Genomic DNA, 22,861 nt, shown 5'->3' with positions numbered 1-22,861 from the left:
AGAGAAATTGCCGTTTTCGACATTCTTGGATGGCATCCAAGGGTTAGCGAACGCGAAAAAAGCGAAAACAGGCGGCGGAAAACGACGGGACGAATTCTAAACTCTTCTTTGCCGCTTTTTTTTTTCCAGTCATTTATTATAATTTTCGACTTTCTCTAGACTGTAGACTTCCTCAAAGCCCGTTTCCGGCAGTAGTCGACTTTTTGACAAGTCTAGACTGCACTGACGGCCCCTAGGCTTACTGAGTACACTTACGTGGCTGGCCTCAATAGATGTTCGTACGTGTGTTGACTAACCCGAAAGCAGACACTGTAAATGACAAGATAAGCATGCATGCGCATATGCTTCTCATGTAATTGCGTGGTGACTCGGACCATAGGCGGCTACCATAGGTTTTTTAAACAATCTTTTTTTAAATACAAATCTTATATACCGTACTGCTGTAAGGGGCCCTAAAGATGGCGGTAAAATGAAGGGAACTCGCTTTTATTGATAAATAAATATAATATTTACATGCTACTAGAAGTTTCTTTAGAGTAACGGATATTTACATGGATAGGACCGTTAGTATAGGCAGACATTGTTTAAAAAACAATTACTTTTGACATGTTGACATTTAAGCGAGCTTTTAGTCATTTGTTTGTGATCGTTTATTTCCGACGTTAATTCATGTTGCATGAATTAAGATTGCCGCGCATTTTGTTTTAGCTTCATTCCTCTTCGCGTTGACTATATTTCTCCTCAAAAAAGGTAGTAATTCAATGCCCCCACGCTACATATTTTCAAATTGCTAGATTTGAATGAAAGAAATTTTGCAAAAAATATAAGAAAACGGAGCAGTCACAAACATTTGGAAATTTGAATTGCAAATGTGAATGTGTTGAAACATTTACCGAGTCGCGATTTTTTCTGTTTCGGACGTCTGATAACCACATAAAAATGGTCAAACCAGAAACTGAACTACTTTGGCCCCAACCTGTTTGCTCCAGTACAAAAAAGAAATCATGCTACAGTTAAGCATTGTCTTCATTTACCGGTGCTGCAGCGAGACACAACTAAATACTCTACCTCCAACTGGGACTTTATTATCAAGGAAACCATTCAGCCACGTGTTTCGAATGAATAAGGCGCATGGAGAGTGTTCTAAAGATGAGTAACTGGTCCTCGAGCCCTCCAGTTCAATGCAAGGTAAGAAACCATAGGAAACTAATGCTGTATTCCGAATAGGCGACTGTATTACCAGTTAGGTAACATTTAAAAAAAAATTAAAACAACTTCGGACAGTTTGATAATTGTTTATAATTAACTACAGCTGCAGGACAGCTTGTTACTAGTAACTTATCCAGGATCATAGAGTTCGAATGATTCTTCCAAAGAGCTGTCATTCAGCTTAAGGTCAGAACGAAAAGGCATACCATTCTTCGCGAAACGTCAGGATTCTTCGCTGATATACAGTAGTTGAGAACTAATGAAGATACAATCAGCACATAACTAAATGAACATAGCTGGATTGAAAAAGTGAAACGTAAACAGGCTAGGCTATCGTCTCAAAACAAAGGTCGCAAACTCGGTTCTGACTTAACGTAATAAATCAGTTGTCTTTCAAGTTCACGATTTTAACTCAGTCTCGGACGTACAAGCAAACTCAAACCCCCACCGCCGTACAAGGGGGGGGGGGTAAGCTTTGGATGGAACCCCTCCCCGGGTTTTCGTTCTATTAAGGCAAAGCAAAATCTTCCTACACTTTGTAGAAAGCCCTTAGGTTATTCTACAAGATGACATAATTTTTGTTGGCTATGACGTCATAAGAGCCTCCATCTTGGATCCGCCATCATGGATTTCACCATTTTCTTAGAAAGTAGGAAAATAACAAAAATTGATGCAAAATCATGCCAGAATGTTTATGAAATGTAAAAATAAACAAACCTTACGATTCTGTATCAAAAAATCTGGAAAAATAAAGAAAAATGTTAAAATTGACAAAAAGTGACATGAAAAAAATTGACAAGTAATATAAAATTTAGAAAACGATAACAAAAACAATATTAAGGAAAAATATATTAAATTACAATGGGATGATAAAATACTAAAACTCATTAAAATACTAAAAAATAAAATTTTGTGGATGGGAGCCGTTGGAAGTTTTTAGCTGAATCAGGCCACAAGGGCATAACTTGAAAAATCAGCCTGACATTTTCAAAATGAGATCAAAAGTTCCTGATGACATCACATAAATATCACTAGTTCATAGCTTCAGTTCACTGGCATAGTAACGTTGAACAAAACTGGACCACTATTCGTAGATTTCTATACGTCTTGAGGCTTTAAAATGTTTTAAGTGAAGCTCGTGATAGTGTGCCTTTAATTTGCACGCATATCCTTCTTGTTTGCGATTTTCTTGAGTCATTGACAATTAACCATGAAATTAGACAGAATGACAGAACGGTGTTCTGGTGTTCTGCTATGAAATCATTATCTGAGAGATTTAATGGTTCTCGTTAAATACGTTTGTGAATTTGTGTGATTGTGTTTAATATCACGGAAGGTTGTAGCTTTGGTTCGTCAAATACGAGAAATAGTCCAAATTGAGCCACATGGTTAAGTTAAGTCATAAGTGCCGGCGATATATATTAACTGGGCATTTTTAAAGAAACAAGACGTTCAGTGCATCACCCCTTTTTAATCTTATCCATCATTAGGATTAAGTGGCGCTGTGGCTACAGCACAAAGCATTTGAAGAGACAAAGTCAAGTTTAAAAAGAGAACGTCCAAATAATAGAAAGACACTTGGCGATAAACAGCTCAGTGAATTAAAGATTTGACAAACACCAAAGGCCGGGACCCTTCTACCTGGGAGTATGTTGTACCTTCCTTGCTACCAACATGGACTTCAACACCACAGAATCACTCGCCAACTCTTCCAGCAATATCAGGTCAGTGTTTTATTGTCCATCAACACCAAACTTTACTTGGGACTTGGATAACACCATCTACGCCTGGATTTTAGTCGCTATCCGATGCATTACGTCTCCTTGTACCATTGTTTTGAACGCATTAGTGATTGTAGCAATGGGGAAAAAGAAAGTACTTGAAAAGCCCTCGGCCATTCTGCTGTCGAGCATGGCTGTTACAGATCTTCTTATTGGAGCTGTAGCTATACCGTTGTCTGTCGCTGTTGATATAATAATATATCGCCAAACTTCGTTTGCACATATTTGTCTATTAGATGCGCTCAACGTGAGCTTGAACGATTTTCTTTGCATGTGTTCTTTGTATCATTTAACTGTGATTGCTTGGGAAAGATATGTAGCGATACGAAAATGGATGGATTGCAAGGTGATCATCACAACAGATCGCGTCAAAAAGCTCGCCATAGCCGGCTGGTTGTCAATGTTTTTTGTAGCGGTTTTAGGTGATGTGATGCAATGGGCTGGGGTTGACAACAGTGTTGTCGAAGGCTGGTACACCGGCCTTGTTGTTGTGGGGATTATTTTCGTAATATTGATATTTTACTTCTACATCTTGGTATACCTTGGAGTACGGAAAGGAAAGATAAACAAAAACAACCAGGTCACCGCCTTAGTTAAAGCCAAACTCGAATCCAAAGTTGCCAAGACGACTTTCATGGTAACCGCAGTGGTGTTGTTCTCGTTTGCTCCATGGGCTGTTATGTGGTTCTTCAGTGTTACAAGTTCGGTTTTCCGGTCGGGGGAGACATGTGTGTACTTGAACTCTTTAATAAACCCTATCATTTACTGCTATAGGGACCGCCGTTTTAGAACCGCCGTGCAAGAGCTATTGGGACTTAAAAAACGTCGAGCAATCCAGCCAGCAGTTGGCGCTATGCGATCTGTCAGACGGATGGTCCAGAGAGATTCACAGAAAAATGTGCCCGAAGTTGAAAGCGCGGTAAAAGACACCCGCTTGTTAAGATCGGAATCCTGCAATATAGCCACGGTTGAAGATTGTTTTCGTCAAAATAATAAAAATATGTTGAAGAGATCAGTGTTCACACCTGCGCAGCGGAATACCTGCTTCGAAGGGGAGATACTCCAAAAGCATCAATCGTCCATTCTGACAACAACTGCAATAATCCATGTTCAACGTGGCGTGCAAAATAAGCCAAGGGAAGAAAACCTTTAATTTCCAAACGGTGTTTGAGCTGAGCGTCAAGGAACAATACGCTTCATTCGTAATTTATCAAGATCGATATCGTGAAATGCTAGTGCCACTGTAGAATTTGCCAAGCGTTGTCCAGAATTGCAAGACAGGACCTTTCGCCATCCCGCTTTCAACGAACATAATCTTCCTTGATGATACAAGGTCAACAGAGTCTGAATTCACGACGAGGTTTTGAAGATTGCGAATAACAGGCTTGATTGTGACTCTGTTCGTAGAACATTTGAATGACGACTGAGTCCCAGAACCTAGCCTGCGTGCAGGCTCACCTCTCCACCAGTCTCACCCCCGCTGTACCGCTTCGCTCACCAGTTGCGAGTGCCCCAAGGTATATTCGCGCGTGCCGCAAGGGGAGCCTGCTCGCAGGCTATATCGAGCTTCGATGGACAAATAGACTTTGGCCGGTATCTCGTTTTAATTCAGCCAACTTCTTCAACTGTAAAGCCTAGTGTTCGTAATTCATTATTTTTGTATGTGATTTGAACATCATTTTTTGTTTCTCAGGATGTTAAGAGAACCGACCTGTAGGGGAACAAGGGCCCGGTTGCATAAAACGCCCGTAACACTTACGGGTGTACGTAGGTGTACTCGTAACTTAAGTGAGTTGCATTAAATCACTTAAGTGGTCAACTTACGCAGTACACATAAGTTACTTCACTAACGATTTTCGTAAGTGTGCACTGAAGTGTCATTTACGCAAAAGAAATGGGGGTGTTGCATAAAACTTTTTTTACGAGAAAAATAGCACGTTAGTTTACGGGACCTATATAGGTCTTGTATCTTCATGAAGTTAAAAACAAGGAAAATGAACTGTAAACAAGGATATTTCATGTTCACCTTTTTTTCATTATACGCAAGTTATGCAAACTAGTTTGAAACGTGATACAGTAGGTTACAAGGCGCGTTTGAAGAAACACTTTAAAAGCAGCCTCTCTTTTCTGCTCCGAGAAATGGTTTGGACACCCAAGTAAGGGCACTTACCGAGGCGAGGAAAACTCAGAAACGGCGGGGAAAATGTCGCGAATAACATCTTCTTTACAGACTTATTTTTCTAGTTTTTTATTTTTATTTTTCTAGCTTTATCTAATTTTTTCTAGCTTTCTCTAGGCTGTACTAACTGCCTCTAGGCTCTCGGACTCTTACGTGTATGTTCTATTAGTCTATTTTCGCACTTTAATTGTGACCTTGACTACTATTTATGCAACATAATTTCCGGCTGTTGCACAATATCACTGTAATATCCTGTAACCTAAAGCGGTTATACCGTACATCGAAAAATAAAGTTATCCATTCATTCATTCATCCTCGGAGACGTACCAGTTAAATGATTTTTTTTTTAGGAATATCCGCAAGTATTTACCGGCCTCATGGTTCATAACTTAGGTCGATCAGAGTGGTTTATTACGATATTTCCGTAAGTTGCAATCAACCAGAAGTCATTTCCTTGTTAATTGATTCTACGAAAGTTAAAAAGAAAACTCTTTGGTATCACGTTTAAAAGGTTTCATCAGTTAAAACCGGACGCTTTTAAGGTTCCTGAAATTAGACCCTGAATTTTCAAGAAAGTAACGAAATATCTTTATACTGACAGAATTTCGACTGTATCAGTACCTGCATGAATGTATAACAAATTGTTGCGAATTGTGTGTTTGAAACATGTACGATTTTTCTCTATAACGTTTCAAGAAAGAACTTATTTGAAATTATTTCTCATGCAAACTTCCTGTAATTCGAGTGTTTACTATTCCCATTCCTTTTAAATGGCCCCAGGTCGCTATTTTCAGTCACCTTCTTGTTTATCTGCTGTAAGTTGCAGTTGATAGTTTTTATTTCGCTTATCCCACGCCTTTTTCTGCATGGCCATATTGTGAAACAGCCTTTGATGTCATTAGAAGAGTCACGTCGGTTCGACGTCGCTGCTTACGTTTTGAGAGTTGCCAAGCAACCCTGCCTACATAAAACTAGAATAAAGGGGCGTCCTGGTTCATTTCTCAAGCCGTCACTTTCGCCTCGTTGCTACTCGTTTGTGTCAGTTTATCTAAACCGACATAAAATATTACTATTCTCCTGGCTAAGGTAGGTTATATACTTTTAATTTTCATTTGCTTTTCATTTAGTTTTGCTTTTGTCAGTGCTTCGCGCATTTTATTTAAAAGCCGATATCCAGTCTTCGTTAGTTATTCAGCCATTTTTTTTTTGAGCTGAGGAAAACTATAATCTCTCTTTTTTTTAAGTTTATCGATGGCTTTGTATTTGTGAGTGTGAACTCGCGCTACAACTGTTGGCTAACCACTGTTGTAAACTTATATTTTATAACTTAGGAAACACGAACATTTAAGAAAATATATTCATTGTATAGGTAGCTTAAAATCTGTTTTATATTTTAAAACTTATTGCTTTCTGTTAGAGGTGTTTTCAGCTGCGAAAGTGCAAGATAACTAATTTTGCTGAGACGAACTATTTAATTGTGTTACAGATTTGTTCGCACTTCTTAGTCCGAGCGCGCATATTAAATGATAACTAAAGACTCGCTTACCTCATTAAAAAAAAACTAAATTCGCTCGCGAGGGTTGACACCTTCAAGGTTCTTTGTTCTCAATTGAACTACGTTTTACTAAGTTTCATATATTTCTACAACTTAAAGCTAAAATTCCTTCCATCAGAACTTCAAATGGGTTACTATAGCTCACAGACAGGAGCGAACAAGTAATTCTTTAAATTGAATTTCAGTTCTTACGATATTTTCCTTTTAGCAAAAATTTGCACGAGTAAACAAACCTGGTTCATTTCACATTCTATAATAACTTCATTGAAATGTCTGGGTGAGTATTTAGCTAACAGAAGCTAATTGGGGACACTCTACTACTTTACATGTACAATATATTAAAATTTACAATGCACAAATTTTGTTCTTCGTACTTGCGGCATCTGGAAACACATATCTTCCGCATATGGATAGCAAAACTTGTGAAAAGTAATAAACTTTAAATTAGTGTTCTCCTTTAAAACTGAGAACTCTTCTGTAACTGATTATTGACTCTCGAACACTCTCAAACACGCTACGATCTAGTGACCTTTAAGAATAAATAAACTCTGGCCTCTGCCTTGCGACAATTTTCTCAGCTTGTTGTTTATCTGTTGTTGCAGTTGATAGTTTTGATTTCGCTTATCCTAAGCCTTTTACGGCTTGGCCATATTGCGAAACAGCCTTTCATGTCATTAGAAGAGTCACGTCGGTTCGACTCGGCTGACGTTATCAGTGTTACCAAGCAACCCTGCCTACATAAAATTAGATTTGGTCCGGGCCTGGTTCATTTCTCAAGCCGTCGCTTTCGCCTCGGTGCTACTCGTTTGTGTCCGTATATCTAATCATAAAATATTTACTATTCTCCTGGCTGAGGTAGGTTATATACTTTAAAATTTCGTTTGCTTCTCATTTAATTTTCTTTTGTCGGTGCTTTTGTGCATTTTATTTGCGAGCCGATATCCAGTCTTCTTTAGTTATTCAACCATTCTTTTGAGCCGCTTAATTTAAATTATAGTTAAATGGTCAGGTGGATTTTGTTATCGATGGCTTTGAATAAGTATTGCCCATCTAACTTGACTAGATCAGTAAAGTATTATAAATTTAGTTTTCACTATTTTGCTTTTTCCTGCCAGATGCAAAAGGCTGTTCGTAAAAACCTGATGCGTTATATTTACCAAACAACAAATTTTCCCGTTTTCGATCTTGTGTAGATAACTGTGAGTGAGTGGCCATTAATTTAATTCGCAAATTTGTTTTTCTCTTTCCCTTTGCTGCACAAACTATTCAGCATAATCTATTTTTTCGCTCTGTACACTCTTGACTTAGACCACTATCTCTTGTCGTGAGCTATTTTAATACTTTTAAAAATGAAAAACTGATGCCGACATCTGCTGTCTCACATCGGTCAAACAATTGTCATCTTATCTCACAAACTTTAGTTTGCTCACAAAATATTGACTGGGGAAATTGTTTGAGCCTTGAGCTACTTCATACATGTCCGCCCTCACAGTTGACATCTCCAACGTTAGACCATCAACATTTCACTTTACAGCCGGCCAATTAAAAGGCCAGTTTACACGAGTAATTTTTTGGTGACAATTTTCTCTTTTTTGCTCGTGTGACGAGGAAAATTGTCCAATGTTTATGTGACAAATATATATAAGGTGGGGTTCTACCTGAGTTTGAATGAAATTTTTTAAGGTTCAAAAAGGGATTGAATAAAAAAAAAATTGAAACACCACCAGACAGTTGGACCTCACGCAAGAGCACTCCAGGTTGTCAGGAGACGGTCTGGTGTCCGTCTACTAATTTTTAACTTCAAATTCTAATTTTAAAAACACATTAAATCTCCAATATTTCTTATTTCTCTAAATTGTACTTATTCTTTAAGAAAAACTATCTCCTACAAAACATCCCCCAAAATTTCCCAAAAAAGTTACAAACACCGCAAAAGATATGAGTGAAGGGTTTTTAGATTCCTTGGACACGAACGAGATATTTCCGTTAAACCCATGGTGAAAAACGGCCTTCAGGTGAATACCCGCCTTAAGATAGCGTACTCTTTCTCATTACATCGCTATAGCTCTTTTTCCACTAGAAGGTAATATGTTTTTTCTAAGCTTTGAACTGCTTGAAAGCCGGATAATTGAGAGGGCTAAAATGAATTATCGAATGCTATTGGCTGTCATTTCACATAGAGCCAATCAAAATACGACCAAAGCCAATAAAGCGTGATTCACGTTTACTTTTTTTTCTTTTATTTTTACATCTTTTCACTCGAAGGCAGTATTACCAAACTTTTGGATTTTTAAAAATTCTAATAAAAAGTACTGAAAATGATCGTAATTATCACAGTAGCATGGAAAACAATTAAACCGTGGGAAGGGCATATGGTCTCGCCAAGACTTTTTAATTTGGCGATTTCAAGAAATATTTCGCTTTCTATTGCAATAAAGCGTGGGCAATGAGTTTTTTTTTGTGAACGATAAACCAGTGGCCCGAAAGCGCTCAAAACTAATTAATTAACAAGTACAAGAATCGACGGACAAGAAATTATTTTACGAGATGGACGTTTAATTGTACCCCCTCTCGAGGTATTAGTTGTTGTTGCTTAGCTTAGAATTTTCGCTCAAAATAAACAAGCGATCAGACAGCAGTCGGGGGTTATTACGTCATAAGTGTGGGAGTTTTGGCATCCATCTGGAGACGAAAATGTTTGGCATCGAAAAGACATCGCTCTCGCGTGTCTCGTGCAAGCCATTTTATATCACTTCTCCGATAACCGGCGTAAAAGTTATCAGTGTATGGCATTGAACAAAAGCACACTTGTGATGGTATTTCAATCTTTAATCTCAAAGTTACATAATGTATAAAGTACTGAAGTTTATTTTTATACAACATCAACACATTTTCGTCCAGACATTTGGCGCAACTAAGACATCCTCAATTAGAGACGCATGATGTCTAAAATTGCTGCATCGCTAACTTTTTTTTACTTAACATTAAAAGAAATGTATGCTTATAAGCAGTAAGTAGAAATTAACACTTTCGGCTTGGAGCTAAGTTTCTTTCTTTGTTTTACTGTGCATATGTGTTTTCATTTTAGGTGTTCGAGGTGCTCTTATTCGACAACTTTTAATTTTTCTGCGCGTCACTATTCCAGTCAGGAGACAAAAGCGTCCGCAAAAAGTTCAATGTACGGGAAACTAACTGAATGCTAATTGCTACAGCGGTCCAACGCGAAAACGTACATTTACTTATAGTTCCTAGCGCGCAAAAAGCTAAAAACGCTCGTAAAAACGCACAGAAACTAAAAACTTCAAACCCTGCACGAAGAATGTTGTTAGTACATGGACGAAGTTCGCAGAAATGTTTTTTTTTTTTTTGTGCTCTATTGGCTGTGTTAGGTTCGCAAGGTTTTGTGGTGAAATGTACAACCGCCACATTTTTTCGAAAGCTGGATTGTAAGAATGTGGTAACGATCAGTTTCAACTGCATGGAATCCATTCTCTCTCCTAACAAATACCAGCGTGAAAGAACAACTTTAAACTATTTATTGGATTATTGTTCAAAATTTTAATCTTACTGAAAACATTAAGAATTTCTTCATATGGATCTATTTCGTTGTGTACGCTTTGTACTTAACTTTAGAGATGGTGGGAGTTATAAAAGCAACCACAACAGCGACGCCAAGGACGTAAAAAACAAAACGAGATGAATTTATTTTTTACTTAAGAACTTCTAGAGCCACTCAAGAAAGCGCAACAATTTTGCCGGCCGTACCTTTGTGCTCAACATAAATTAAACAGAATTTGGTTGTAGAGGACGGCTATCATTCTACTGCTCGATAAACCTACTGTGCGGCGTCGTTCTGGTTGCAGTCGTGGTTGATTTCCTAAGCAGAAAATTCCTAATAATAGCCTTGTAAATTACTATCGATGTAGCTCAGAAAAACGATGACGTGTAAGACGATCTGTAATGTGCTCCGCCCGAGGAAGCCCGGGCTCTAGATACCGCCCCTTGGCCAGTGGAATGAATAACTTCGTCTAAAAAACTGCGAAAGAATAAAAAGGAAATTTGTTAGACTTTATCAAATTATCATCAGTTATCAGTTTTATCAGCAGGCAGTAAGTTTCAAGAATGTTATAAAAGTGCTAGAAAAGGCACATGTTGCGTTTTTTAAATGTCAATTAAAGGGACTGTGTCACGGTTTTAGCCAAATTGAGGCATGGGAAATGACAATCAAATTCGGCACACTATAAAAAAAAACCTCTTCAAATAATGAAGGGACATTTCAGTGATACAATAAATACAAAAGAAGGTACGGATGGCCAAAAGTGACGAGAATTGAAACGGACTGCGATATGGGTTTTTAATGTTGTTGGGCTGAACAGTTTTCAAAGTTAATCTCGTTTGTTTGTAACTTGAAATTATAACGCGCGGAAAACATATTTGGTTGCAATAAAGCTATGATTTTGTCATTTATAGATCCAAAAAAGCAATTTTTTTGCAAACATTAAGTTTCATTCCGAGTATTTGTCGAAACTTTATGAAATAAACTTAACTCAGCCGTGACACAGTCCCTTTAAGTGAAAAGGCTTTCCATATTTGTCAACATCACGTGATAAATTTCACGTGACACAAGGAATTATGATTTCTTTTGAACAAAAAAAGTCAAATTTCTGTTGGAAATTTGCGTTAATTTTAGATATGTTTACATTCTGAGTATTTTTATTTGGTTTTGTTCCATTGTGCACGCTGCCAAGGTGAACGTCGAACAAAAAGAAAGGCTAGAAAAATCAACAAAAAGCAAAAATATCACCTTCGTGACCTCATTTTAAGTTTCATGCAATTTCCTAAATGCGCTTTATATTTACATTGAACAGTTTGACCCTTCTATTCATCCGGCGTCTAAAACACACACAACTCATAATGAATCCATTTTCTAATTAGGCTTATAATTGCTCTCTCGCAACATTTGCACAATCTAAATCAAGTCCTAACTTCTTTTGACATTTGGCCTTTTTGTTGACATGATAAATCCTCAAATTTACATGTTAATTACCAAAACAAATGAAAAACACTGCGCAAGAGTACTTTGAAGAGAAAAATAAAGGACAAAACTAGAATTGACCATTTTAATAATTTTTCAAAATTATCAAATCGTAAGTTCTCTAAAAAAATATTAACATATTGTCACAGACATAGGTAAGGAGAAAATAGAAAAACATCAACTGGGGAAAACTGTATTGAAGTAACAAAAAGGTTTCCAGAACCGTGAGACTTCTTTCTCCACTAAAGGGAAACATTTTTTTATCCATTTTCACTAATTTTTCTACACACTAGCGTTTTTGCTAAATGAGGAAAAAGATATTTTGATTGTCATATCGTAAAACAACCCTGGTTTTTACTCTTTACTTTCTCGAACGAACGAAGATATGTGATACATGCAAGTGAACACGAACCACACTTTACAAATCTGTGACTCGGTTTTTTATTCAAATTCAACACGTTTAAAATCGCATGTTTTCCAAGTATAAAATGAAGATTAACTCCATTTATGTGGTATAAACACAAGCACAAAGCGTTGCTTACAAAGCTTTAGCGGAAGGCACAAATTAAAACCTAAATTACTTTGACATTTCCTCTTTATTTACAAGATTAACTCTCAAAACAAATGAAAAACATGGCAACGTCTGCGCGCAGGCTAACCAAGAAGACACCAACATCAATGTCTCTATTCTCATTACAAAAGCAATATATTCCTAAGCAGATATATGATGAGAATATAGAAATTCATCAACTAGGAGATATTAGAAGAAATATACTGTAGTCAGTATGAGGAATTCGAGTTTTGAGGCGTCGCGATACACAATTTCAATTCATAAAAGCTTCCACAGGTGTAAGTAGAGAAATAATCGTCTCCGCAGCAACAATTTAGCTTGAAAGATAGCTGGCTGTTCTCTTTATCTTTCGCCGTGCAGACTTTTTAAACAAAAATGGCAATACCACTTTTAACTCCTAATGGTTTCTTCAAATGAAGGTAGAATTGAATCGCCTTACGACAATTTAGATTGAAAAATAAATGAGAGGAGAGGCATTCCTTTCAGATTACGTTTTTCTTTCCTTTTTTTTTGGCTGAATGAGGAACGAAGATACACCATCTACATATTTAGAAAATGCTCTATCAAGAAAAAATATATTTACTAGAACATGAAATAACACACGAGTCACACTCACAAAACGTGACTCGCTATTCTTTCTTATTCAAATTCAGCACTTCTAAAACTAAATGCATCTAAGTGTCTGAGGAAAAGCAATTTCGTTTATGAGATCCGAACGCAAGTGAAAAATTGTTACACAGCTAGAGAGCGGAAGGAGCATGGAAGTCCTTTTAGATTCTATTGATTTAAACACAATTTAAAATCTACGACACATGACAGTTGTGCCATCGCTTTCCGGCATATGACGGGTCCGATAACAAAAAAGAATACTTTGATGTGCGCGGTAAATACGTCACTAATGTCACCTATATATTTACAGTCTGTTTTTTGTTGTCTTAGTACATTGCGAGTATTTTATGAAGAGAGTCGGAGTGAAAAAAGACGAGGAAAATTTTGGTACAACGGTCAACTTTTCAAGGTTAGCCTCTCTGATTTCCATCACTAACTTCATATCAGGCTTTTTATAAATTAAAGTAAGCAAGGAAGAATGTATGAAAACGAGGGATTGAACGAGAAGCCATTACAAGTTCGCCTTTCTATTTCAAACCAAACCCAGTTTAAGGTCCCATGATTGCACGTGCGCGCATGAATGAGTTATCAAAAACTATCAACTCTACGTGAACAACTGAGCGACGTTACCTTTTAAAGAAAAGGAAGCACTCATTACGATCCACATATCTGGCGCCATTTCAAACAAATATTACAGTATTCATATGCAAAAGTACTCATTTCTCGGTGATTATGGAAGTACCGTGTCCACTACGACCTGCTCCGAATTTTTGGATTTTTTTCATTATTATTTTTTTATAGAACATTTGAGTGAAGGTATCCGTTTCGAAGATTTCTTTTCCGAAAAGTTTCAGTAAACCCAGCCTGATATATTCCAAACATTTAACTGAAGGAACCCCGCCTTTCTAATTTTTTCATTTTCTTTTTATTTAACGAAGTAAATATGAAGGCTTAGGCAAATTTGAATTGATATTAATATTTTGTGTTCTTTTGAAAATGTTGCCGTCTTGTTCTGCACGTGAAAGAGATCTTTGTTTAAAAATTATATTTTTCTTTATGTTCAAAAGCATTCAGGTTTGGTGATTTATGTATGAACAGGCAAGTAAGCTCTGAAACAACTGATCAAATATGTACTCTGCACATCGCATAATACAATTTGTGGTTTAGTAGGTCTGTCCTTTAAGAAAAAAAAATATGGAAGATTACCATAACTAGTTCAAAGTCCAAACAAACAAGGGACAAAAAAAGAAGGAGAACACATTTTCGGGAGAAACGAGAAATGCTCGTTGCTTTGCAAACACAAAAGCCATACACGAGTGTTTCGGCAGCTGTTAAGAGTTCACAAGTGTTTCTAACTCTAACCTTGTGCCAAAAAAGAGAAAAAAAAACTATAACCCTTATCTTAAGAAAAAAAAGCTCGCAAACACTCTTGTGTATACATTTTCAGAAAAACAGATTGAGGGCAATTAGAATTTTTTTTCCATAATTGGCTTCTTTATAAATGAAATTATAAACTTTGCTTTGCTCAACACGGAGAAAAAAGGACGCGTCTGTTCACTTTAGTTTTACGTTTGACAAAGCAAGTTATACTAAAAACCCCGTTGAAAAGGATAAAATTTAAACTTTTTTAAAAATACGTTGTGTAATTTGTTTTAGACGCGAACTTACTAACCTATTAAAGTTAGAATCCATTTATAGATAAATAGCTTTGAGGTTTCTAGAAATATGCCAGTTTTAGTTGTAGATTTCTTTACATGGAGCTGTAAATGAATTAATCAGAACTTTCGATATGGTCACAAAACCGTCTGAAAAAAAACCAGAAAACCTTTCCCACTCAAAACACAGTACAAAATGTAACCAATCTGCGTGCGACTTTTCTTTTAAATTGTCCAATCACAGTTAATCTCCCCCCGCGCGCTGCAAAATGGCGGGAAAGTTTCTAACGTCCAGTAAGCCTGGCAAGTTACACTGCACTTGTAAATAACAACTATCCACGACAAAAGAAATCAAACACAAACACAAACACATTTGTCAAGTGTTGTTTAATAAAAAAAAAATGGATAAAAGCAAGCCAACGCTTACCTCTTGCAGTTATGAATTGTAGTGCCGCCAAGAACAATTTTCACTCCGGGCAGGCTCTTGTTTAAGTTGTAAACCGCATACGCTTCTTCGTACGTTGCGCCTCCAACCATAAACACAATAATTTCTTGAGGCCTTCAAATGAAAACACATTAAATACAAAACGTTAAAGGAATCAGCGTAAATTTTACCCTAACGGCATGCCAATGATACTTTAAACTCCTACTATATATACAACTGAAGCGAATTTAAGTGTTATTTGCTGGTCCAAACTTTACAAACCAAGCCTATCGTGATGGCTTCCGTGAAGTGCAGTACTACATGAATCCGATAGTGGTCGCGATCCATACCACCCTTAGATTGGGTTCTGCATTTCATTGGCTAAGGCGTCGTCGTCTTCTCTTTGATTGGCTGGAGGGCGTTAAACGGGTTTCCTAAATCATTATAAAGCTCTGCAAAGCAAATTGCTCTGTTGGTTCAAATTTCGCGCTAGAAAATTTACTGCGGCACCGTTCAAGACTCATGTAAGCAAATATATGATATCTTCCGAAAGCACTGACGCAAAAACACTCCAACTGTCTACTGAGCTAATCGAGTCCCACTATCTCAAATAAATTCTCCCGTCCGATTTCCATGCTTTTGCTGTGACTAGTTGAAATAATTTACTAACATACATGTATAAAGACAATAGATGTGTCGATCACCTCCTAAATTCTCACAAGATGTATTCAAAAATGTGCACTGTTGTGATTAGGAAAAAGTTAAGGCAGAACACTCTTAGGGCTGCGAGGGTTAAACGCTGTTTTAAGTTACCTGTCGCGAAGCACTGTCGAACCGATGTATGGAAAATGGGTATCTCTTAATTTTCCTTTGGCCAGGCTGTCCAGTGTTTCGGACAAAAGTGGCGTATGTTGAGTGTATATGTTTTCAACTCCCTGAAAATACAAGAATACTAAATATCATGTCTGGTTTCAACCTTAAACCACTTTAAAATTAAATAAACCCAAAAATCATGGTTTGATTTTACTTGACAAATGGCAGATACTAATAATTAAGTATATTAAGAAAAACCTGAAAATACGAGGCTCTTGTTTGATTCGGTTTTCTGTGTATAAAAATAACCCCCCACCCCGCCCCAAACTCCGAATATTTATAATAACCCTGTCTTCGTATTAAAACCCTTCCACCTACAAAAGATCTTGAAAAGAAATAGGCATTGGGATAAAAGGTTTTACGTCACTGGATTTCGCACATTTTTAGTGTAAACTGTTCTGAAATTAGTGGAAGGCAGCTTAACCCATGAAAAACATTGTCTTTGAACATCTAAAGAAAGATATAACCTTAATTTGCGGATGAAAATCAAACTTCGGCTATAAATATTGATGTTTTGAAGACGCGCGGAAACAACATGAAAAGCTTAGTTCAAGTTGCAATCCGTTTCCATCCGAGTCATCCGCAGCTAAAGACGCTTGTTAACAGTTTCAGTGCTCTAATAAAGCAATTGTTAATAAAAATGGAGCATTTTTTTTTGGTTTCCCTACGACACAAATATAAATTTTGGCTGCTCAAAAATCCGTTGAAATCCACGACAAGGCTTCTTTTAATAACGATACACATAAATACACTGACACAACTGCGCTACATCTAGTAAAAATAACAACAGTTTAAATCTATACGGGCATTTAGAAATTAACTCTCAGTGCTGGAAATTACTGTCGGTCATCGGACATTGTCCGATCAAATATGCCAAAATGTCCGGCCAATTTTACAATATGTTCGGACATGATGTCCGAGAACTTACGTGACTGTGTCTTGGAAAATTCAATGTGTTTGATTTAAAATGCGAATTGATGTCCGACCAATTTTCTAATATGTCCGTTCAAAATAAAAGTTTGGAAGGACACATGTCCTTTTAAGTAAGAAAAATTATTTCCAGCACTGAACTCTTGCTAAACATACCTTTAATCCCTTAAAGAACCTTCTTGTCAGTGAAAGTGGAGTTTTGTTTTGTCCAAAGAGATCACTGCTCCTGACATTTCGGCCTCCATATTGGATCAGAGCAGTCACCAGCTGACGCATCCAAAGGAAAAAAAAGTATAGAGCGGTTTTCACTTGAGTGTCGAAAGTTAATTGCGTTTGCTTTGGTTTTGCATTGCTACGCTTACTGATTGGCTTAAAAATCTCGCGCCACTTTCTCAGCCAATCAGAACTAAAACCAAAACCAATCGTGACTCGCTCGCGCACGTTTTCCCGCGCTTCGTGCCGGCTACATGTATTTGCTTCGACTTTTGATTGGTTCACTGGATTGTCCGTGTCCTTTGTGATTGGCCAGAGTAATTACTTTGGTTTTGGTTTTACGACACTCAATTGAAAACTGCTCTATATATAATATTAATAATAAACCACATAAAAAGGGTGTTTTCGTTTCCTCTAAGGGGTGGGGGTGGAAGCGGAGTGTGGTGGGGCATAATTAGGCATAAGCATGTTCTAATTATGTCCCTTTATAATTTATTACCACGCAACTCTACCGTGCGCCAATTTTTCCAGACATTATCGATGGTTGACTTAAATACAAAAATTTACACAGCTTTAGTGACCGACAGAGGTCGGCCTGATATGGTTTACCTTTTGAGTTATTCTTTTTGTCTTTTGGCTCGTAGATAGCAAAACTACACATTCATGTTGCGAAATGATTTGTCTTTTATGATTTTTGATTAGGCGACCCGGGAAGGCGACAGGTCGCATTTTGCTGCTTGCCTTGTAAACACAACATTATCAATATTTTTACACAGATAACTTAAGATGATATGCGCAATCTCATTGGTTAATAGGTGTTGATTTTTGCACCAGCAAATCGTATGAAAATTATATTAAAAGCAATATACCATGTATTTCTATGGTTTATCGGCCAAATAAAGAAATTGAGTGGCTTATAAAACACTCATACTTCTGTTTGCAATCCACAAACTCTTCTCGTGTACTTGGCAAAAAACCTAACTCCTGCGCGGTTCAGACGTCTGTTTTCCTTCCTGTGAAATAGGAGGTACACAAGCAAACTACACAAAACCTGTCGTCTTTTTTTAAAGATGTAAAGTAATACAAGCCAAAATGTCAAAATTTATCGCTAGTTTCGCCAGATACGGACGAAGTTAGATTTTAAGGGAAATGCGTTCTGCTATATTTAAACCATTCAAGTGTAATATGATTGACAACGCACGCTTCGTTTCCGATGTCCGTAGTAACATCAATCTAATGGGCACTATCAGTTCAAACCAGCCGTGATTTCAAATGATTTCCGAACTCTACAATTTTTAAACACCTTTTTTCAAGACTAGTTTTTTCATTCTCCTTCAGTTTTAAGTTTTTCCTAGCTTATCTTTGCAAGTGAATGTTATGAACATTAAACTTCACAAAACAAACACAATAATATTTCGTGAAATTTTTAGCCTAAAGTAAATAATAAAAACGGTTCTAAATCTGCATGAAAATTAACTAGTTTCAAAACCACAGTGTCGCCTAGTTTCGCTTTGATGTCCAGAAACAATTTCACACTTTCGAACAAGGCTGTATTCTACTCTTTTTTAAAAGAAGGTAATTTCACATTTTCTATTCTCGAAAAGCAAACAACATCCTAATGAGTACTTAAAAATTCTGTTTGCATAAAAGTCGTGTTAAAGATAACAATTGCTTTGAGTACAATCCACATTGAAGCCAATTGGAGGCAGCAAAATCGGGCGAGAGTTTCGTTCACAAAATCACTATTCAATGTTTTGAGGATCGAAGGCCGTTGCTTTGTTTGGGTGTTATAAGCGCGTCATTACTGACAAAGCTGAGGAAGTTTGTAATTGAAAGCAATTTAGCTTTTTTCTATTCTTCGAGAACAAACAATGCCACATTTTATTGAAACTCGCAGGATGCAAATATCTGTTTACATTGAAATCCTTTCAAAGATAAGATAATACATGTAACGCACGGATAAGAAACTACAAATAGTTTTGCTCAAAACAGCACAAAATTGCACCATTTGATGTACATGAAAGACTACTAAGGACATTTGCGGGACTTGTTTAGAAGAAACGTGTGTAAGTACATTCAAAAAGGGGAAATTATATCGTATTCAAAAGGGGAAATTATAATACTCGTACGATTTGAGTAATTTTCAGTTTGTCTACAACATTCGGATATTCTGACGCTTCAACTTTCAACTAAAACTTCCGGAAGGCATTTGCAGCGAGCAAACTGCGAAATTAAAAGTGTCGTTTTAAGGAAAAAAGACCTAAAAACTAAATGATTACATTTAAGTACCTGGATTGAAAATTAAAATAAGGAATAGTCACGTTTTCGGGTCGTTAATGTTTCTGTAAGTATTTTTTTACAGAGCAAAGCCGGCGGATGTATATTTTGCCGTAAAAAAGAGCGGCACTCAGGCAAAACCGTCGGTACCTTTTTAAAAACGAGCAAGTTTTAGTTTTCAATTTTCAAAATTCCATTTACATATTGAGTGGCATATTAAAAACGCTTTTGCTGTAAACCTTTAGTCACTTAAGTTATGACAAACGTTAAATACCCTTTTAATTTAGCATATACTAATTGCTTTTTGCCTGATTATTTTCAGACACGAATTCATTTTGTGCTGCAACAGAGATCAGTAGCCGACAGACAGACAAACACAAAGGAAGAGGGTATTTGCCTTGTTTCTTGAGAGGAGTTCATCAACAATAGATTGGTATCGTAAACAACAAGGCCTTTTTTGCCTTTCACGGCGACGTGTGTCTAAAAAGACTGACCGCGGAACAAATTTTGAACCGAACTCCCTAGACAGAAAATAACTCTGCTAAACTAAGCCACGAATAGATAAATCAAGTAACTGGTTAGCAGAAAGCCCACGAAAATTGCTAAAAGATGGATAACAACAACGATAGCAACGCCACAGATGACGAATTTGACATGGAAGAGCCGTTCACGAGCGACCAAACGGGAGCGTTCGTTCTTTATGGGTTGCTTTCGTTTTTCATCGTCATAGCAAACAGCTTAGTTTTACTGCTGATCTGGCGAAGGAGACGTCTTCGTACCACGTCCAACACAATGCTCGCAAGCCTTGCATTCAGCGATCTTCTGACAGGCCTGCTCGCGGTGCCGATGGTAATAGCTTGCTCCGCAACGTTGCAGCTCGAAGTGTGCATCGCCATGGATATATCGAATCGCTTCCTGGCTTTCTCGTCCGTGGGCCATCTCATTCTTTTATCAATCGACCGCTACATTAGAGTAACGAAGCTCCTACAGTATCCCTCAATCGTGACTGAGGAGAGAATCAAATGGGCACTCGCTTTTGCCTGGGGATTTGCACTGCTAGCTTCGACGATACAACTCATCTGGATTCTGGCAGTTCTGGACGACGAAACATTGATTCGCATTGAGCTTGGCTACGATTTTTTCCACATGGCTGCCCTCGTCATACTACCCCTGATCTTTATGGGCGCTATCTACACCAAACTTTTCATTCACCTTCGCAGACAAAGCAATGAAATCCACAGTGAACTGTCTCGACGCTCACGCTCGGCGTCCCGCGTCAATGCCGGCAGACGAAAGGTGAACGAAAAGAAGATCGCTTCGCTGTTCATTGCAATGATCGCAGTGTTCATATTTGGCCTGTTTTTCTATTTTCTGTGGGCTATAATGGATGATCTGGAGATGGCAGGGCTCCACAGCATATCGCCAAAAGCCATGAATGCAATAGTGACCAGCATCATTTTCTTTCGTTTTTTGACCGCGTTATGCAACCCACTTCTGTGCACGTTCATGAAACAGGACTTTTTAGACGCATTGAAATCCTTTACTACCGGACTTCGTGGATCACAAAGAGTCTAAAGGGGCTGTGTCATGGATTTAAGCGAAATTTTGTAGGCAAGGAAAATGACCGACAAATTCGGTGAAATATGAAAATAACCTCTTTAAACAACGAAGGAACAATTTAATAACACAACAATTCAAAAGAAGGTACGGATGGCTAAAAGTGAAGAAGATTGAAACGGATTGCGATATGGGTTTTTGAAATATTCTTGGGCCGAACAGTTTTCAAAGTTAATTTCGTTTGCTTGTAATTTTAAATTATAGCACCAGGTAGACACATCAGTTTGGTTGCAACGAAGTTTGTCATTCAGATCCATAGAAGTAATTTCCTTGCAAACATTAAGTTTCAAAGCAAGTATTTGGTAAAACTTAATAAAATAGACTTAATTCAACCGTAACACAGTCCCTTTAAACGGGATTCGATTTGTTCAAATTACTCTGCATCAAGATTAACTTTAAAGCTGAGATTAACATTAGATTACAGGATTTTAATGCAAGATATTCAGCGCACTTGACTTTTCCTTCTCGATTTGAGGACTTCGTTGTATATAAACTGACAAGAACAATAAGGTTTTCAGTTTTTGTACATATTAATAAATACATGTTTGGTTAAGGGACTACATTAATTCAGTTTAAACACCTTTCTAGTCAGTCTAAAGTGTGGCTTGGTCGTTTTCTTCGTGCCCGGATAAAAAGAAAATCTCCAAGAGGAGATAATGTATGACATGTCAAAAGAAAACAAAGGACGATTTAACAAAAAAAAAAAGTATTAATTTTATGCATTTAGTCAAGTTGTTTTAGGAGTTGGTAGAAATATATAGCAAAAGGAAACAGACATTTATAAGGATATATTTGTCAACAAAATGTATTATATCGCTAGTTTTCATTTTAAAATGTTTAACAAAATGTATATACGATAATTTAAACAAAAAGATAGAATTAGTGGAATCTTGATTTCTAGAGCCGTCGATTTCTTGAACATTTCAATAATTACAACCAAAAGTCTTTTTCCTGGATATGCTTCGCGCAGTCGAACACTGCAATTTTACAAATGGGCATCGTAACAATTAGCAAAACTCATAAAAGAAAGTGCGTTTCGATCATTGGCCCTCCGTGCTTGCTCTCGTAAACAAAGCAGCATTCGAAAAGAAGAAAATTGGCGAACTTTAATTAGGCTGGGAGAAAGGGGTGGAGAGCAGAATTGCACCTCAGTTATCAAACATTCCCACCCCTCTAGTTACTCATATCGGCGGACCGAACTAATCTCGGTTTCCGTAGCATTAAACGACAAGGAGTATTTCTATTTTCCCCTGTCAGAATGGGATGCTAGTCCATCGCACACACCTAGTTGGAGAAAGTCACTCTGAAAGAAAAGTGTCTTGCACAAAAACACAACACAACGTCCCCAGCCAGAGCTTGAACCCGAACCGCTCAATCCGAAGTTCAGCGCGCCAACTATTACGCTACTGCATCTCCCACCCACCCCTCCCAACCTCTAAAAAATGCGAAGCGCGCCTGACGTCGTTTACGATTCAGGCTCAGTGAGTGTTTACAACGAAGATTACCGGCAATGGCACCACAAATCATGGCCCATTAGGGAAATAGAAATTATTAGGCTTCCATTTTCAAGCAGTATTTTCTGCGCCTCTGGTCGGGGTATGACGAAACACTTAGTTCGCCAGCCAGTTAATTATTGCTTATCGAACTCAACTTATTTCACGTTTGCTTCAGGCCAGAAACCGATGTTTTTTTTAATTTATTGACCATCGTTATAATGAAACCTTTCGCAAACTAAATGGTTTTCAGGAGACAAGTAACTATTATTTACAGTATAAACCCATCTGAGTAAACAAAGCTAGTTTCACAAACAGGTTTAAGAAAAAGGTGAATAAACACAACCGCACGGTTCACAAGCGTCTCGCAAATTTTCTTTCGCACAACTGAACGGTACGTCTTGCAATTGCAACTTCTAGAAAGTTTTTTTTTGTTGTTT

The 22,861-nt window shown here is 37.4% G+C and overlaps 2 protein-coding genes across 3 annotated transcripts in view; one reads left to right on the top strand and one right to left on the bottom strand.

The window, feature by feature from the left end:
* Window positions 1-6,181: 6,181 nt before the first annotated feature.
* LOC144653876 (trace amine-associated receptor 7c-like) lies at window positions 6,182-22,268 on the top strand. 2 transcript variants are annotated; one of them, XM_078514001.1, is made up of 2 exons: window positions 6,182-6,255; window positions 19,634-22,268. In XM_078514001.1, exon 2 carries the CDS (start codon window positions 19,921-19,923, stop codon window positions 20,884-20,886), a length of 966 nt encoding a protein of 321 aa, XP_078370127.1. In that variant the 5' UTR covers window positions 6,182-6,255; window positions 19,634-19,920; the 3' UTR covers window positions 20,887-22,268. The 2 variants fall into 2 exon arrangements, with proteins under 2 accessions (XP_078370127.1, XP_078370135.1); XM_078514009.1 differs by lacking the exon at window positions 6,182-6,255 and adding an exon at window positions 13,088-13,348.
* The window catches only part of LOC144653858 (vacuolar protein sorting-associated protein 45-like), a 24,794-nt gene continuing 12,005 nt past the window's right edge, over window positions 10,073-22,861 (bottom strand). Inside the window, exons 13-16 of the mRNA XM_078513977.1 lie at window positions 16,978-17,088; window positions 15,832-15,953; window positions 15,022-15,153; window positions 10,073-10,760 (exon numbers count right to left, since the gene is read on the bottom strand). Coding sequence (XP_078370103.1) covers window positions 10,652-10,760; window positions 15,022-15,153; window positions 15,832-15,953; window positions 16,978-17,088 — 474 coding nt within the window. The 3' untranslated portion in view covers window positions 10,073-10,651. The remainder of the gene's footprint in view (window positions 10,761-15,021; window positions 15,154-15,831; window positions 15,954-16,977; window positions 17,089-22,861) is intronic.

This window comes from Oculina patagonica, chromosome 1 (genome assembly GCF_052425735.1).
Source record: "Oculina patagonica isolate OP01 chromosome 1, crgOcupat, whole genome shotgun sequence".
Classification (NCBI taxonomy): Eukaryota; Metazoa; Cnidaria; class Anthozoa; order Scleractinia; family Oculinidae; genus Oculina; species Oculina patagonica.
Note: the sequence above shows the minus strand (reverse complement) of the source record. Positions and strands in the feature narration are given on the sequence as shown.

Coding starts and splice junctions, on each gene's coding strand:
- LOC144653876 (XM_078514001.1), top strand. CDS start 19,921: ATGGATAACAACAACGATAGCAACGCCACAGATGACGAATTTGACATG.